Source organism: Rhodotorula paludigena (assembly GCF_050403205.1).
Source record: "Rhodotorula paludigena JCM10292 DNA, Rt_paludigena_JCM10292v1_ctg51, whole genome shotgun sequence".
Taxonomy (NCBI): Eukaryota; Fungi; Basidiomycota; class Microbotryomycetes; order Sporidiobolales; family Sporidiobolaceae; genus Rhodotorula; species Rhodotorula paludigena.
In genome coordinates this window covers 31,656-48,628 of record NW_027481407.1, presented here as the reverse complement: position 1 = coordinate 48,628, position 16,973 = coordinate 31,656, and the positions used below count along the sequence as shown (strand labels likewise).

At 63.1% G+C, this 16,973-nt stretch overlaps 6 protein-coding genes across 6 annotated transcripts; 4 read left to right on the top strand and 2 right to left on the bottom strand.

The window, feature by feature from the left end:
• Positions 1 to 1,134: 1,134 nt before the first annotated feature.
• On the top strand, positions 1,135 to 2,955 carry JCM10292_002563 (WD40 repeat domain-containing protein; the record flags this gene model as incomplete). The annotated part of the gene is made up of 9 exons (XM_076651443.1): positions 1,135 to 1,172; positions 1,233 to 1,395; positions 1,451 to 1,754; positions 1,813 to 1,990; positions 2,050 to 2,146; positions 2,213 to 2,344; positions 2,419 to 2,542; positions 2,599 to 2,879; positions 2,941 to 2,955. The coding sequence occupies 9 exons, from the start codon at positions 1,135 to 1,137 to the stop codon at positions 2,953 to 2,955; spliced, it is 1,332 nt and encodes a 443-aa protein (XP_076502981.1).
• A 612-nt stretch (positions 2,956 to 3,567) lies between these two features.
• JCM10292_002562 (thiolase family protein) lies at positions 3,568 to 5,147 on the top strand (the record flags this gene model as incomplete). Its single annotated transcript, XM_076651442.1, has 6 exons — positions 3,568 to 3,633; positions 3,712 to 3,777; positions 3,848 to 4,002; positions 4,058 to 4,205; positions 4,267 to 5,057; positions 5,120 to 5,147. The coding sequence occupies 6 exons, from the start codon at positions 3,568 to 3,570 to the stop codon at positions 5,145 to 5,147; spliced, it is 1,254 nt and encodes a 417-aa protein (XP_076502980.1).
• A 278-nt stretch (positions 5,148 to 5,425) lies between these two features.
• Positions 5,426 to 7,406, top strand: JCM10292_002561 (uncharacterized protein; the record flags this gene model as incomplete). Its single annotated transcript, XM_076651441.1, has 7 exons — positions 5,426 to 5,844; positions 5,905 to 6,190; positions 6,251 to 6,390; positions 6,454 to 6,779; positions 6,841 to 6,873; positions 6,932 to 6,996; positions 7,059 to 7,406. 7 exons carry the CDS (start codon positions 5,426 to 5,428, stop codon positions 7,404 to 7,406), a joined length of 1,617 nt encoding a protein of 538 aa, XP_076502979.1.
• A 2,441-nt stretch (positions 7,407 to 9,847) lies between these two features.
• JCM10292_002560 (GLTP domain-containing protein) lies at positions 9,848 to 11,017 on the bottom strand (the record flags this gene model as incomplete). Its single annotated transcript, XM_076651440.1, has 6 exons — positions 9,848 to 10,012; positions 10,092 to 10,227; positions 10,326 to 10,444; positions 10,679 to 10,737; positions 10,841 to 10,925; positions 10,988 to 11,017. The coding sequence occupies 6 exons, from the start codon at positions 11,015 to 11,017 to the stop codon at positions 9,848 to 9,850; spliced, it is 594 nt and encodes a 197-aa protein (XP_076502978.1).
• Positions 11,018 to 13,083: 2,066 nt separating this feature from the next.
• Positions 13,084 to 14,597, top strand: JCM10292_002559 (uncharacterized protein; the record flags this gene model as incomplete). Its single annotated transcript, XM_076651439.1, has 6 exons — positions 13,084 to 13,473; positions 13,533 to 13,600; positions 13,661 to 13,776; positions 13,836 to 13,943; positions 14,012 to 14,374; positions 14,437 to 14,597. The coding sequence occupies 6 exons, from the start codon at positions 13,084 to 13,086 to the stop codon at positions 14,595 to 14,597; spliced, it is 1,206 nt and encodes a 401-aa protein (XP_076502977.1).
• A 243-nt stretch (positions 14,598 to 14,840) lies between these two features.
• Positions 14,841 to 16,938, bottom strand: RPT1 (proteasome regulatory particle base subunit RPT1; the record flags this gene model as incomplete). The annotated part of the gene is made up of 10 exons (XM_076651438.1): positions 14,841 to 14,897; positions 14,982 to 15,053; positions 15,156 to 15,737; positions 15,824 to 15,992; positions 16,095 to 16,374; positions 16,457 to 16,538; positions 16,613 to 16,650; positions 16,720 to 16,761; positions 16,820 to 16,833; positions 16,925 to 16,938. The coding sequence occupies 10 exons, from the start codon at positions 16,936 to 16,938 to the stop codon at positions 14,841 to 14,843; spliced, it is 1,350 nt and encodes a 449-aa protein (XP_076502976.1).
• Positions 16,939 to 16,973: the final 35 nt, after the last annotated feature.

Sequence of the window (16,973 nt, the reverse complement as noted above, 5' to 3'; positions counted from 1 at the left end):
ATTACATCGCGAAAGGCGGCGCGTGCGTTGGCGTTCGCGCCCACGATTCCCCGTGCTCGTAGTCTTTTGCGCCCGCGAGTCTCCCGTACATGTCAGCTGTCGGAATGGCGCAATGAGTGGCATCATCAGCCTTGACGGGGAATCTCTTGCATCCTCTGCATGCTGACAGCACGGCGCTCTGCCGTGCGAGCTGATCAGGAGCGTCCTGAGCGTACGGCAACGAGGCCCCGGCGTGAAGGCCACAATGGGACGAGCTGTTCGGCAGTCCATCCGACTGGCTCTGAGGCCTTGTGGCGGTCGCCTTCTTCTCGGCGAACAGCCCGAGGCCATGTGACAACGAAGCCAGCGGGGCGAGCGGGCCGGCACATATTGCTCACGCCGTGACTCCCATCTCCGAGAAAGGCGGGCGCTTCGGGCCGTAGTCTCAACTTGGGAGGTCCCCGTGACCGATTGCGCAGAGCACAACATCGCCTAGTGTAGCACACAAAAGGCAGCAAACCAAGCGGAAGCAGAGTGCCCGTGTCGAAGATGCTGGATACCGAGTGATGGGACGTGTCGAAGGCATGCGCGGAATTGCTCACGCAGACAGTGGCCATTGTAATGTGCCTGCCGGCCCGCAGCTCCAGACCAAAAGAGCCAAGTACGGGTGGAACAACAGCCGGACGAAGGTGGCAGATGGCGCGCATCTGTCGTTGAAGGAAGGTTGCAGCATCGCTGGGCCAGCTGATACGGGCCCCAGCAGTTTCAGAGGGCGTCGAGCAGACCGCCGGGTAGGCGTAGAAGGGAGAGAGCGGACGACGAGGTGCGAGTTCTTGCGTCGTCAACACACCCAGCCAGTGGTTCTGAGCACTGCTGGTCCGCTTGCTGCGTGTGTACAAGGGCTGTCTGCGCCCTGTCTTACGCGCTCCCACGCCGCGACCGTCCGCTGTCCTCCTCATCTCTCGACGCGAGGATCCGCTCGACAACATCAACGACACGGCACGCCGTGATCCGAGGGCCCAAGTGTAAGATCACTGCGCCTCATCGAGGTTAGCTGGCTGCGACGCTCTGCTATCAGCGGCCGACTTGCCGCACCGGCCCCACTCTCCGGCCAGCCTCACCTCGTCGTCGGTACCACGATCATCTTTTACAGCCATGGCCAGCATACTCAGCGAGCGACAAAAGGACGAGCTGTGCGTACTGGCCGCTTGCGCTGTCCCCAGATGTTGCTGACGGTGTTTCGAAACGCGCAGACACAAGTCGATCCTCGACTATCTGCAGACCAACGGCTTCCACGGGACGCTCAACGCATTCAAAGCTGAGGCTGGGCAGGCAGACTTCCAGCCGGACAGTAAGGCGAAATGGAGCGGGCTGCTCGAGAAGAAGTGGACGAGCGTGATTCGGCTGCAGAAGAAGGTGTGTTGACTTGCCGCTCGTCGCGCTTTGTTTCAGCTGATTGGCCTGTCTTCAGATCATGGACCTCGAGACGCGTAATGCGCAGCTGCAAGAGGAGCTGTCTTCGGCGCCGTCGAAGCGACCTTCTGCCTCCTCGCCCGACTGGACCCCTCGAGCACCCGCACGCCATACCCTCTCCGGCCATCGCTCGCCCATCACCCGCGTCACGTTCCACCCTCTCTTCAGTGTCGTTGTGAGCGCGAGTGAAGACTCGACGCTCAAGGTGTGGGACTGGGAGACGGGGGACTTTGAGCGAACGGTGAAGGGGCATACGAAGGCAGTGCAGGACGTCGATTTCGACTCGAAAGGGAATCTCCTCGGTGCGTATCAGCTTTAAGATGTGGTTTGTTGCGCATTCTTGACTCGCGTGACCTACAGTGTCCTGCTCGTCCGACTTGACGATCAAGCTGTGGGACACGAACAACGACTGGAAGAACGTCCGCACCCTGCACGGCCACGACCACTCGATCTCTTCGGCACGATTCATGCCGAACGACGACTTCATCGTCAGCGCCAGTCGGGATCGGACGATCCGGGTGTGGGAGGTGTCGAGCGGGTGCGCCTCGCCTCAACGCCCGTATGCGCAAGCAATCCTCACCGCCCTCCTTCACGCAGCTTCTGTGTCAAGACGTTCTCGGGGCACAACGACTGGGTCCGAAGCGTGCTGCCCAGCTCGGACGGCCAGCAGCTCATCAGCTGCTCGGTAGATCAGGTGCGTTCAGCCTCCTTTGCTGCCTGTCTCCTCAGACGCCCAGCTGACTCACTTCCATGTGCGCAGACAGCGCGGATATGGGAGGCGACGAAGGGCGAGACGAAGGCGGAGCTACGGGGGCACGAGCACGTTGTCGAAGTCGCCGTTTTCGCGCCTGTCGCGGCGTACGCAGCTATCCGCGAATTGGCGGGCATTGCGGTGCGTCATCCTTCATTGACCGAGTACGCGAGTGTTCGGGACGGTGCTGATCTTGCGCTGGCCCACGCTTGCAGGTCCCAAGCGCGCGAGCAGCAGAAGCGAAAGCTGTCGGCGCCTTTGCCGCAACGGGATCGCGCGACAAGACGATCAAGATCTGGGATGCCGTCAGCGGGCAATGTCTGAAGACGCTCGTTGGTCGTGCGTCAACGCTGCATCGTACTTTGTCGCACACGTGCTAATCCTCCTCAATGCAGACGACAACTGGGTCCGCGCACTCCTCTTCCACCCCTCCGGCAAGTTTCTCCTGTCGGCTTCGGACGACAAGACGATCCGAACATGGGACCTCGTCACTGGTCGCTGCCTCAAGGTGCTCGAGGCGCACTCGCACTTCGTCACCACAATGGCGTGGGGCCGCGCACCAGCGTCGGGTGGGCAGCCCAATGGTTCACAGACGAACGGCGCGAATGGAGCAGCAACGGAATCGGCCCACGTCGTCAACGTGGTGGCGACGGGTTCGGTGGATCAGACGGTGAAGGTGCGCTTGCTCTGCACCGCTTCGCATAAAAGCTTCGCCTGCTCACGTGCGAGTCACGCAGATCTGGGTACCTTAGACGACTGCAGTGTCCGCCAACCCCCCTTTCGCCTTTCCATCCTTCGTGTTGCATTTCTACCCTGCGGCCTCCTGTCCGCCTCCTGGCTCGTCCACCGCATTACCGTCGGTCCCAGCATTCGCGCCATACCCTCGCCATAAAGCATACCCTGTCTTCGTTCTCACCTTGCGAACCCGCTCATTCGCAGCCAGCCGAGTAGTCCGCCCTCTTCCGCGACAAGTTGTGCGCCCAGAAGCGCACCTCCTTCGTTCCTGCAAAACCGTGTAGAGAGTCGTCTTTCAGTATCCCGGTTCTTGAACCGGTGCATGCCGCTGAGTGCAGGCGAATTGAGCGGAGAGTCGAGTTGAGAGCGACCAGGAGACGCGACTCCGGCCCGCGGCCGCGGCACGCACGCCGGCGCCAGGCCTCAACCGTGCCCTCCTCTCCGTCTGCTCTGCCTGCGCCCACTCCAGCTATAGGTTCAAAGACTACAACAGTGAGCTCGAGATCTGGCCCCCATCTGCGCAGGCCGCGTCCGCGCTGCTTCCGTCGCTCGCCCCCCACCTTCTCCGGCTGCTTCTCTCCCCTTGGCCACCGCTTGCTCACGCTCACCTTACTTTGCGCTGCGCAGCTATGAGGGCTACCATTCCCCGCCGTGCGCTCTCGGACATCCTCAAGAAGAACAAGGACGATGTCGTCGTACGTTTTCGCATCCTCCGCCTCGCCGCACCTCGTCGCGAGGCCCAATACTTCGGCTTACACGTCTCGATTCCGCAGATTGTGACTTCGCTTCGTACGCCCATCGGCAAGTTCCGCGGCGGCCTGAAGGACATGCACGCAGAGGTCCGTTTCGCCGCCTCGCGACATTCCCGAGCCATCCTTTGCTTACCCATCCTCGTCCTTCTCTTTGCAGGAGCTCCTTTCTCACGTTCTCCGAGAGACCCGATTGCGCCTCGAGCAGCAGGGCGTCGACGTGCAGGGCGGCGCGGTCCAGGACATCCACAACGGCACCGTTCTCATGGAGCTCGGCGGCGCCAAGAGCGGTCGTCTCGCTTCCCTCGACGCTGGGTGCGTCGCTACTTATTCTCGTTGGGCCAGCTCGGACACTGACGCAGTGCGACAGCTTCCCCGTCGTCTCGGGCTTCAAGTCGGTGAACCGCCAGTGCGCTTCGTCGCTCCAGTCGATCACCGACATCGCTCTCCAGATCAAGGGCGGCCTCATCGACATGGGCATCGCCTCGGGCGCCGAGTCGATGACCCGTGACTACGGCGTGCGTCGTTTCGCCGGCTGCCAGGTCCGGACCGTCAGGACTCACCCTTTTGTAACCACAGACCCGCGCCATCCCTGTCAACATCTCGCCCTACATCAAGAATTCGCCGTCGCAAGATGCGCGCGACTGCCTTGCGCCCATGGGTTCGACGTCGGAGGCGGTTGCCGAGAAGTACGGCATCACGCGCGAGCAGCAGGATGAGTTTGCGTGCGCGTCGCACTCCAAGGCCAAGGCGGCGCAGGACGCGGGCTACCTGGCTGAGGAGATTGCACCCATCACGGTGCGCAAGGTGACGCCTGCGGACGGCGAGAAGGCCGAGGTGGTCGACGAGGTCGTTCTCTCGAAGGATGAGGGCATCCGCCCGCAGACCACGCTCGAGTCGCTCGCCAAGCTCAAGCCGTGTTTCAAGGAGAACGGCACCGGCACGGCGGGCAACTCGTCGCAGATCTCGGACGGCGCGTCGGCCGTCACGCTCGTCCGCCGCGACGTCGCCGAGAAGCTTGGCCTCAAGATCCTCGCCAAGTGGGTCGGCTCGGCCGTCGTTGGTGTCCCGCCCATCATCATGGGTGTCGGTCCCGCCTACGCGACCCCGGCAGTCCTCGAGCGCTTCGGCCTCGGCGTCAAGGACGTCGACATCTTTGAGCTCAACGAGGCGTTCGCGTCCCAGTCGCTCATGACGATCCAGCACCTCGGCCTCGACACCAAGAAGGTTAACCCGAAGGGTGGTGCAATCGCTCTCGGCCACCCGCTCGGTGCTACTGGCGGTCGCCTCATGTCGTCGCTCATCTACGAGCTCCGCCGGACGGAGCAGAAGGTCGGTGTCGCGACGCTCTGCATGGGCACCGGTGCTGGGTGCGTCTATCTCTCGTCCGTCCTTCGTGTACGTGCGCTTACCGAGACTCTTTCGCCTGCAGCAAGGCGACTCTCATCGTCGCTGAGTAAGCGTCCTGCGCAAATCCAAAAGCCGCTTTCTCCTTTGTCGTTCCTTGGTAGACCTGTCTGTTCCTCGTCGTATTGCATCATCATCAGCGTCGCTACCTGCGAACCTTGCGAGAGCTGCTGTGCCGGCACCGCAGTCAAGGGGAAAGTTGACATCGGCCGAGACGCGTTGGCCGGCGCCGGTCTCGCCGCCGCACGCGCGAAGCTCCGCATTTTCCGCCGCGGTTGCGCCTGTCTTCCCGCCGGCGGCTTGTGCTGCTTCCGCGTTGGCGCAAGCTGCCATGGGCGACTCGCAGGTTTCTCCAGAAGCCTCCGGCCAGACGAACGAGGCGCCCGGCGGCGGGTCCCCTTCGCTGCTATCGCGCGCGACGCGCAACATCCGACCTGGCTTAGCGGTCCCTGCTGCTGGCCCAGGGATGGCCGTAGCCTCTACAAAGGACGTCGGCTCACAAGCCGCGCCTGCAAAGCCGGCCAAAGACTTCGGCTTCCTCCCGATACCTCGCCAATGCCGATACGACCCGGAACGACCGTTCGAATGGAGCACGGCGCTGAACTGGATGCTGGCGCTGGGAGCCACGGTGACGGTTGCGCCAGTGTACTACTGCCAGCCGATCCTCGTCCAGCTCTCGCAGCGATATGCCGTCGAGTACGAGACGGTCACGCGAGTTCCGTCGCTAGTGCAGGGCGGATACCTCGTCGGGTTTGTTCATATCTCCTATGCACTGTAGACATCAGGCTGATGGCACAATGCCCCTCGCAGCCTGGTCTTCATCACCCCGCTCGGCGACCTCTCGCCTCGACGACCTCTTCTCCTCACCCTCATCCTCGTCTGCTCCGCTCTCACAGTCGGTCAAGCCCTCGCTCCCAATTTCGGCACCTTCGAGGCGATCACATTCCTCGTCGGCATCTCCACCGTGACGCCGCAAGTCCTTGTCCCGCTCACGGCCGACCTCGCGCCCGCGGCACGCCGCGCTTCCGCGGTTTCCGTGACTGTGAGCGGTCTGATCGGTGGAATGGTGTGGGGTCGGCTCATCTCGGGTCTCTTGGTACGGTCCTACGCCCGCTCAAGACGTGCGGCGTCGAGGCTGACAGGCTCAAACCTGCAGGCCCGATACACCCCCTCGCCGAACAACGTCTTCTGGCTCGCGCTGGGCCAGCAAATACTCCTTGCTGTCTTGCTCTGGTGGCGATTGCCTGCCTATCCGCCAAAGAAGACAGGCCTGAACTACCCACAAATCCTCTGGAGGTATGTCCCTCCCGCGCGAACGCCCTTTTCTTGCCTTGCTGATATGCGTCGTCCGGCCCGCAGCATGGTCAAACTCTTCTGCACGAAGCCCGTCTTGACGCAAGCCTGCCTGCTTGGCTTCTGCTCGTGCTTCACCATGGTCGCGTGGTGGACAACCTTGACCTTCCTACTCGACGGCGACCCTTTCCGCCTGAATGCGTTCGAGATCGGCCTGTTCGGCCTAACGGGCATCTGCGCCATCGCATTCGCGCCCTTTGCTGGACGCCTGACCGACATCTTCCATCCGTGGGCAACAACCCTTGTTGCGCTCATCGTTGCGCTTCTCAATCAGGCGATCGCCCTCGGCGCAGCCAGACTCAATCTCGCACCTGTCATCATCTGCTGCATCCGTATGTGGCAAGCTGTTTGAGCTGCTGAGAATCAGTCTGACCCGCGGATGTCTGCCTGCAGTCGTCGATATCGCGCATCAGACGCAGACAATCGGTAGGTACTCCGATCTCAAGCTGCGCCTTGACCACATCTGACCAGAGGTTTCGCGCAGGCAACCAGCAGCGCTTCTTCGCCGTCGATCCGCTTGCTCGCTCTCGCGTCAACGGGGTCTATATGGTGCAGATCGCTTCACCGAATTCCGCCCCCTTCCACTTCGGCTGACATGCTTTACCAACCAGACCTTCACCTTCCTGGGTCAAACCGCCGGGTCATCGGCCGGCCCTCGCCTGTTCCTGAGCAGCGGCTGGCGGTCCTGCTACGCGCTGACGACGGCCATGATCGCCGCCGCGCTTGTCATCCTCTCCCTGCGCGGGCCACACGCCACTGGGTGGATCGGGTGGGACGGCGTGTGGAGTCTGCGCAAGGAGCGTCAGGCCGCTGCGGTTGTCGATGTGGAGAAGAAGGGCGGAGAGGTAGAAAAGCGGACGGACGAAGAGGAGACGAAGGTTGAGGGCGAGGTAGACGCAGGGTCGCCAGATCCTGTCGCTATTACCGGCTGTGTAGAACCTCAGAAGGTACACGGGTAGATGCAGTCTAGACATGTACGTGATTACCGAGTCTACGGCGGTACAATGTCTCTCAAGCGGCAAACGACTTCCTCGACATCTTGTATCCACTGCGAGAGTTGCTGCTCCAGATGAGGTACTGGCGCATCTCCTGACGCCATGAGTCTGCTGCACACTGCTTGACGGGTAGGGCAGGCGCGCATCATGACCTGTACTTCGCGCGAACGGGTGAAGGGCATGAGCTGGATCCTCTCGCAACTCGTCTGCCCGATATCGGTCGCTGGGGCGCAGCAGCCGTCCGCGCACCTTGAAGATGGGCCGTACGAGCCAGTTGACGTGATGCTCTGGCGATGAGAAAGTCGGGTCAGGGTAAGGGCCTTCTCAATCCACAAAGCCGGCCTTTGGCGGCTGTGCGAGTGCACGCACTGAAGCCGCGGTCCCACGCCTGTGTGATGCTCTCGCCAAGCTCCTGCTGCGGGTCGTCCAGGGTGATACGCAATGCGAGCGCGACAAATCCGAGGAGGCTGCACACAAAGAACCCAGACACTCGTGAGCTGCAGTCACGGCAAACAGCGGCCGAGAGCTGGCACGTACGCGATGAACCAGCGCAGAGATTCGGTGGCAAGCTTGCGGCGCTCTCTACGCTCCGAGGCGACGAGTTGTGCAACGGTTTTGCTTTGATGCGGATGCGCGTTTTTCCGAGCTTGTATGCGCTGCATAAGCGCGCAAATAGGTCAGTCCACGAAGGTGTGGGTGACTCGGACGTCTGTTCCACGGCAAAGAGGATGAAGCGTACCCGGATGTCGGCGTCGACCTCGCCAGCACACAACGCGGACGCCGCCGGAGCGACACGCTCTGCTTGCATTCCAGTCAGTGGACGACGCATGCTGAACTGGGCAGGGCGTAAAACCGGTCAGCGAGACAAGACTCGACAGCGCGAGTACGATCCCGTCTGTGTCGAGGTCTCCCGCACCGCGTAGACGCGCGAAGGCCTGTGGATCAGCGGTCGACATTCGCACGACCACGCGTAGCTCAGGACCTGTTCACGCACTTGTCCCTCAGGCGTGTCAAACCATGTCACAGCTTTGACGGCGGTGCCCATCTCTTCCTTCGGTACCGGCTCCTGTCCCCTTTTCCGCTCCTGCTCTGACTCGTTGGTTCTCGCATCCTGTTCCTCCTCTTCGGCGGCTTCACCGCTGCCCAGGACCTTAAGCTCCTCCTCCCAGCTCAGAGCGCTCTCCACGGCCTCCTCCACTTCCTCCCTCACCTGCTCCACTTCCTTTTTCAGCGCGCGCTCGATGAGCTACTGCTCTTGCTCGCTCGGGTCGGTACCGTCTGGCTCGTCTGCCGTCGCAGTCGAGAGCGAGTCGTCAATCGCGGTGTCGAGGAGCGAGAGGGTGGAGAGGCAAAGAGTCGCACGGCGCGAGAGGCGCGAAAGGGAGGAGAGCGGGCGAGGTCGAGGCGCGAGGAGGACGAGCTCGTCCAGGACAGGCGGAGCCACTTTACCGCAGGATAGCACGGTAGGAGCGCTAGCTCGTTCATCTGGACCGTCGACAGGATCGCGTGCTGCTTCGCAGAGCGAAGGAGGACGATTCCCAAGCGGCGGAGCAGGCTGCGCCTCCTCGGACGCACTGAGCTCGTCGTCGTCGCCTTCGTCGTGCGCGGTTGGATGACCCGTCCCAAGGTCTGATGCTGGCGCAGAGACTGGCCTCGCGCCAACGACACCTTCCTCCCTTGCGCCTTCTTGCATCGCCTCTCGAAGCGCCCGTACGACTTGCTCTTCCAGACCGTCGTCTGGGATCTCCAAGCTAGGCGTTGACGGCGCATGGCTGAAGGGCTCGCTAGAGGAATTGCTGGGCGCGAGAGGAGGTTGTGGGCGAGAAGCGGGAGCTGAGACGGGATAGCCGAGCGCGTCTGCCCACTCGAGAAAGGTCAACCCGGCTCAAGCCACGCGTGTCTGATGTCAACGTACACCACAGAGTGCTGCTCGCGTACTTGGCAGGCGCAACGAGGTACGAGCCCGTGAGCCGCAGAGTATCCATCCCGAGCGTCGACAACTGCCGTGCTCCGGCGGCGAACAGGACGAGCGATGTCGGACGTGGTGCTAAACACAGAGGAGCGGAAGCGACGAGTCACACGACTGAGGAGGAGCCAGCAGGTGAGAGGTGCGAGCGGGACGGTGGGGCGGCAGCAGTGGGCGCGAGCGGCAGGACTGAGCGGGCAGCAGTGCAGCACGTCGGTAAACACAACAGAACCTGCCAGCGAGCGACTCACCTCTATTGGCGCAGCGCGACGCAAGGAACGACAAAATGCGACGATGCGAATTTCGATAGAGTCGTAAAAACGGCGGAGACAGAACATATTCCCCTTCTCCTCCGTGCTGCTGCTCAAGCCTCGCACCCTTCCTGCGAGCGTCCAGCGCCCTGCTCCACCGGCCCATTCCTAGCTTGCCCGACGCCTGCTTAGAAGCCCTTGGCGTGGTTGCCCTTCTCGTAGAACGTCTCGAGGCGCGTGAGGATGTCGCCGAGCGCAGAGTTCCACTTGTTGAGCTCCTCATCGACGGGGGCGGTGGGCGGGCCGAGCTTGGCGTAGAAGTCCTTGCGGTACGGGCACGCCTTCATCGCGAGCTGTCAAGGCGGAGACTCTCTGCATGAGCATTGTCCTGAGAGAAAGGGCGGGACGCAGACAATAGAGACGCCGACTGACCGCAAAGACGGGCTTGACGACGAACGAGTGGTACTTCTTGAGCGTCCCCTCGTACGCCTTGGAGAACGAGTCGGCGAGCTCCTCGTTCTTGTCGGCCTGCGAGCGCGCGAGCGCGACCTGCGTGAACCTCAATCCGCTGCACAGAGACAGGATGCATCAGTGCCCCCTTTCTAGTCGCCTGTGGCCCCTGGCGCAGCAGCGCAGCGCAGACTTGCGAACGTAAAGGAGGCGCACCGGAGGAGCCAGAGAAGACCCTCGGTCGCCGTGCGCTTCTTCTCGCCCTTCTCGTTCTCAACGAGCTGCTCGAGGGTCTGCGACTGGGCGGGCGCGGCGGCGTGGCGGTCGCGGATTTTCTGCAGAGATGAGGGCAGGGGAGCGAAGAGGAGGGTGGAGGGGGGTGTTCACTCGTTAGCTACTGCGTCCTGCTTCTTCGCCGTGATGTTCAGGCGTCTCAGGGACCTCGATGCTGCCAAAGCAGGCGCCCAGGCTGGAATGCTGCGGCTCAGGACCGTTGCATGCGCCGGCACCGCCTCGAGGCAGGTGGTCCACCTCGACGAGCCCGAGCAGAAGCAGCGCGCGCGGCTCACCTTGACGTTGCCCTTCATGTCGTTCTGCACGAGCGAGAACGAAGGGTTGCCGAGGAGGTCTGCACGCCGTCGTCGCCCCCCACACACGCGAGCGTGTCAGTCTCGCTGTTCTCGCTCGTGACCAGGCCGGTCTGACGCGCGAGGCGCGGGAGCAATGCGCACCAAACATGGCAATGAGGCCCTCGGTCGCTTCGAGGAACTCGAGCGTGTCGACGCCAGCGTCGGTGACGGGGACCTGCGTGAAGCTCTGCAATGGGGACGACGCGGGATGAGCTGGGCTTTGCAGCGGGCGTGTTCGAGCGAGCTGACCTTGTTGACAGTCTCGAAGTAGGTGCTCATGGTGGCGAGTGCAGTGTACGAGCGGGCACGAGGGACCGGCCCTCGTCGCGTCGCCTCTCGTCGTCGCTGCAGTCGGAGTTTGGGACCGCGCCTTACACTGTGGCTGACAGAGCCCTCGCTTCCACGAGCTACATACCAGGCCGTCCAAAGCTTTCTATACGCGTTTGACGCGCTTCCTCGCATGCTCCGCGTCGTCGACCTAGGGAGAAACATCTCAGACTGATTGCAACCCGAGGGGCTAGCTTCACTAATCGAGCAGCCCGTCTACCGCGCAACTTGCGCGTCGTCCAGGCGTGGTGACCCCTGCCGCAGCTCCGAGCGCGGGAAAAGTGAGGACGGGGGAGCCGCGGCCCGTCGACCTATTCAACCAGTCCTCCCCGTGCCCAGGACTTTGACGACGCGTCGGCCTTCGGCTTTTCAAGGGGTAGCTAGCGTGCTTGTCGCCTGCAATGTTGTGGAGGCTTCAGTACGACGGCATGAGCCGGCCGGGGTCAGAAATGGCGCGCCTGATGACGGAAAGCCTTCCTCGCACAGCGCAGTGTCCCTGTCCCAAAGCTGTTCCGTCCGCTGAGAGGAGCAACCTCCACGCCGCAGCACAGACACGCATGGCCCAGTAGAGCAAGATAGCGTGAGCGTGAGCGCGGAAGGGAGATCAGGTGCGAGCAAACTAACGCGTGGCTCCCAGACCACTGGCGCCGGCGTCCAGACGAGACGTATGCCCTGCCTTACTCGCTCGCCATGCAGGTAACGTGCATTACGCGCAGCCCGCGACATCTATGTTGAGGCGCATGGCTTCGCGACGGGTGAGGAATGTAGCCAACGCGACGCGGACCGGCCGAAGCTAGAAGCGGAAGCAGCGGAAGATGCACAGCAGGGTCATAGCGCACGCAACAAGACCCAGCAGGCTAGCGCCGTGCGAGGTTGCGGTGCGAGGGAGCAAGGGCCGGCGCAGGATTGGCGGCGGCGACAGCGAGCAGCCGCCCGGTCGCCTCGTCTCTCGCCGCCCGCTCCCGAGTCCAAGATGCCCGTGCGTGCGAGCATCAGAGCAGTAGCAAAGTGCACGCGACTGACCTGCCCTTTCTCACGCCCCGTGCTCCTCCCCTCGTCGCCTCGCCCCGACCTCTCGTCGCCCCGACCGATGAACCCGCACTGCAGGTCGCCAAAGCCTTTGCCAACCTCTTTGCGCGCAACAGCGTCTTCGTCGGCACCGTCTTCTTCGGTCCGCTTCTTCTCCCCGCCTCGGAGCGAGCGCCGTCGAGCTGACCTTCGCCTCCCCTCCGCACCTTCTCGCCGGCCCTCACTCCGCCCTCACCCGCCCGAATGCTGCTGTGCCGATCGGCTCTCTGCTCTCGACTCTGCACCAAACGCTCTCTTCGACACTGCACCAGGCGCCTTCGCGTTCGGCATCACCTTCGACAAGGCCACCTCGGCGTGGTGGGACAACCACAACCAGGGCAAGCAGTGGAAGGAGTGCGTCCGTGTCCCTACCTGCAGCTGCTCTGAGTCGGTTGGTGCTCGAGCTCGCACCTGGTGCTGCTCCGTGGCAACCAACCACACAGCCATACCTCGCACTTCCGAAGCCCCCGTGCTAATTGCCCGCTCTTTCCCTCCCGCAGCATCCGCGACAAGTACGCACAGGCCGAGTAAACGGCTCCGCGCATGTCGGCCGAGCGGAACTAGACGGGAGGAGGAGAAGGAGGATGTCGTTTTCTGTACTTGGGGTTCGCACAATACCACCAGCCCACGTTTCCCGCACGCCCTGCCTGACTTGTACTGGGCTGTTCTCGAGAGCTTGGAGGATGCGCACAGTGGCGAGTGTTCGGGCCGGTACTCGGGGGTCATGCTAGCAATGCTCTTGTCGCAGCGGCGTTTTCACCAGTTCGCGGTCTGCCTGCACTTCTGCGTCTAGCAACATGTGCATAAAAGTCTATGCCCCAGCGGGGTCCAGAAAAGTAGCTGCGTGACCGCAATCCTCTCCCCCTCGCCCTCGCTATCGCTCACTCGCCTCCGACTATATCCTCGCTCTGCACTTTGCGCTTCATTCATCCGCTTGTACTGCTTGACAAATGGCCACGACGCCTGGCAGCGCGGACGAGCGCCGCCCGCTGCTGTCTGGGCCTTCTTCCGCCCCCACCTCCTCCTCGGCTTACGCATCGGTAGACCCTGCTTCTCGACCAGCCGAGGCGCCGCAGGGCACGTCGACATCTCGATCCCGTGTTCAGAAGCCAGTGCAAGATTCCCCCGCTCGCCCCGAGTCGGAAGACGACGAAGACGACGACGACGACGAGGCCCCCGAGCCAGAAGTCGATCCCTCGCAGCGGCGCCGTTCACTCCTGCGCTGGACGCTCTTCTGGGCTCTCGTCGTCGGCGTCACGGTATTCCTCGTCGTGCAGGCGTTCCGCAAGGGCGGAGGCGAGTTTGACTGGAAGGGCGCGCTGAAGAAGGCGGGCGGCGGGGTGCGTCTCGCTGCACTCGCGTAGGAGATGCGTTTGACTGACGAGGCTGCCTGACGCAGGGACTGGCGGGCGCAATGGCGATGATCGTACAGGTCTTGACATTGATGCCGCTACGAACGGTCATGAAGTGCGCATGCTGCCCCGCTTGCTCTTCTGGGTCAGCGGTGCTGACTTGCCCATTACACAGCTACCAGTACCGCTACGGCACGACGACCACAGAGGCGAGCAAGAAGCTGTACGCAGAGGGAGGATACGGGCGGTACTGGGCTGGTCTGGGTCCCGCGCTTGTACAAGGTCCCGTCGGTGCGTTCACGTTCCGCTCGCCGAGCACCGCAGTGCATGCTGAGAACCACATGCTACAGCACGCTTCGGCGACACGGCCGCGAATGCGGGCATCCTCGCACTCCTCGCGTCGAACCCGTTCCTCTCCAAGCTCCCGTCGCCGCTCAAGACGGCCTTTGCATCGCTGGGTGAGCGCACGCTTCCATGCGAGTTGCAACCAGCTGCTCACAATAGGGCTGACACCTTGCCCACAAAGCCGGCGCCCTGTTCCGCATGGTCCTCATGCCCGTCGACTGCCTGAAGACGACGATGCAAACCGAGGGCTCTTCTCGCGCGCTCTCTTCGCTGCGCGCACGCATCCGCGCCTACGGTCCCGGCACGCTCTGGGCCGGTGCGTGGGCAACCGCCGCAGCCAACTGGGTCGGATCCTTCCCGTGGTTCTCGACCTACAACGCGCTGCAGGCATACCTCCCGCCGGCGCCCGACGACGGCGTGTGGCTCAAGCTTGGGCGGCAGGCCCTGATCGGATTCGTCGCGAGCGTCGTCAGCGACACGTGCTCCAACTCGCTGCGCGTCGTCAAGACGTATCGCCAGGTCAGCCGCAAGAAGGTCGGGTACCGTGCGTCTCACTCTCTCGGCTCGGCACAGACCTCGTCAGGCTCATTGGACGCTTCCCGGCAGGTCAAGCCGCATCGGACATCCTCCGCACCGAGGGCGCACGCGGGCTCTTCGGGCGCGGGCTCAAGACGCGCTACCTCGCCAACGGCTTGCAGGGCTTGCTCTTTTCGGTCTTGTGGAAGGCCTTTGCCGAGCTCATCGAGGGCGGCGGGAAGAAGGGGTAGAGTGGGACGTGTTGGGCGAGAATCATGAGCACCGTAGATCCAGACTTCCTGTCGCGCTCGAGACGTGGTGCGCGGACGGTCCACACCAGCTGCGAGAGCAGAGTGAGGAGCTCGACACTTCAGCGTCATTTAGCGACCGCAGAACGCAGCGCTGGAATCCATGGCCGCGCGCAGGCGAGGCTTTCTGCTCACTCTCGACTTTTCTGTGCTAAGGCATTCCTGGTTTGCATGCACGCGACCAGATCATTGGTACTGAGCGTACAACCCCGTACTGGAGAACTTGCTGCCAGAGCGGATGACCTGCGCGAAAAGAGGAGTCAGAGGAGAGGTGTCAGACTTTTTCTAGTGTGTGGGCGCAGAAAGAGGGCTCGAAACTCGCCGCACCTTTTCGACGGCATCCAAAAAGTCTTTCTCCGTCGCCACCTTCCTTCGGCTGCGAATCGCAAACATGCCAGCCTGCAATAGACGTCGGTTCAGTGAAGGAACAAAGCATAACAGGCAGGGCATGACAGGCGTAGGACGGTAGCGCCGCGCCAGAGGAGGGAGGGAAAGACGAACCTCGGTGGCCACGCTGCGGAGCTCTGCGCCCGTCGCGTTGGGGCAGAGGCGCGCGATCAAGTCAAAACGGATGCCGCGCTCGACCGACATGGAGCGCGCGTGAATCCGCAGGATGTGCGCGCGCCCCTCGTTGTCCGGGAGGCCAAACTCGACGCGGCGGTCGATGCGCCCGGGGCGGAGGAGGGCCGGGTCGAGCGTGTCGGGGCGGTTGGTCGCCATGAGGACCTTGATGTTGCCGCGCGGGTCGAACCCGTCGAGCTGGTTGATGAGCTCGAGCATGGTGCGCTGCACCTCATTGTCGCCGCCGGCGCCGTCGTCGAACCGCGCGCCGCCGATCGCGTCGACCTCGTCGAAAAAGATGATGCACGCTTTTTTGCTGCGCGCCATCTCGAACAGCTCGCGCACCATGCGCGCGCCCTCGCCGACGTACTTTTGCACCAGCTCGGAGCCGATGACGCGGATGAAAGTCGCGTCGGTGCGGTTGGCGACGGCGCGCGCGCACAGCGTCTTGCCCGTGCCCGGCGGGCCGTACAGCATGACGCCCTTGGGCGGGTCGATGCCGAGGTCGACAAAGCGTTCAGGCTGCGCGATTCGACCAGGTCACAGATCAGCCGCCGTCCGAGCAAGAGCTGGGCGGCTGCAGAGGCAGGACGGAGCGACCGACGCACCGTCAGCAGCGGCGTCTCGACGACCTCGCGCAGCTTCTCGATCTGCTCCTTGCACCCGCCGACGTCCTGGTACGTCACGTCGGGCTTCTCCTCGACCTGCATCATGGTGACGGACGCGTCGATCTTGGGCGGCAGCGGGATCATGATCTTGTAGTCCTGGCGGTCGACGCTGTGAAGGTGGGCAGGTGAGTTCGAGGGTCCCTGCCAAGTAGCTTCGACATGGCGACAAGACACGGAGACACATGCACGACAAAGAGGACCTCGAACGCACCCGACGCGCATGCCCTCCTCGATGTCGGTCGGCGCGACACGGTCTCCGAGGGCGACGACAAACTTTGCGATCTGCTTGACGTTGATGACGTACTTGTCCTGCTCGTCGGCGTTGGGCTTTTGTCCCGGCGCGAGCGCGGGCGGCGGCGCGTCTTCGGGGAGCTTGATGATCTTTGTGCAGCGCGCGACCTGGAGCGGGTGCTCCTCGCCCATGCGCTGCTTGTCGGCTGCGAGGTCCCACAGGTTTGGAGGCGCGAGACCCGTCGCGAGCTCCTTGACACCTGCGTGGAGCGGCTGTCAACGTCGAGCGTGGTAGTGCAGAGCAGCACAGCCACGGTGGTGCGCGTGCAGGCCGAGACGCACCCATCTTCTCGTTTACGCGCTTCTGCACCTCCTTGATGTCGTTCTCGATCTCCTTGAGCCGCTTGGCGTACGGGCCCTGGCCCTGCGAGAGAGGTTGATGGTACGAGGGTCAGCGGTGGATGCGCGAGGAGGAGGGGGGCGGCAGGTGGGACGGACGTAGGTGCGCAGGATCTGGATGTCCTCGTCATCGAGGGCTGTGCGTGGGAGGGTGTCTGGGGTCAGTGTGGGCTCTGCAGGGTGCGGAGGAGGGGAAGGCGAGGCACGGTTGATCTTGGCTTCGTCCTTCTTGGTCGGGTCCGCCTTGTCTGATCGAGTGCGCGCAAGGTCAGCTTGGGTGTGTGGGACACGAGAGAGGGTGCTCACAGGTCTCCCAGTCGCTGTGTGCGGGAGGGAGCGGGGTCGTGGCGATGCGAGGGAGACGTAAGCGGAGAGCGAGCGGGCGGTGTGAGGAGAGGGAGAGAGACGCACGCTTTCGGGGGCATGGCTGTGGGTGTGCGGTGCAGTGTGCAGATCTGTC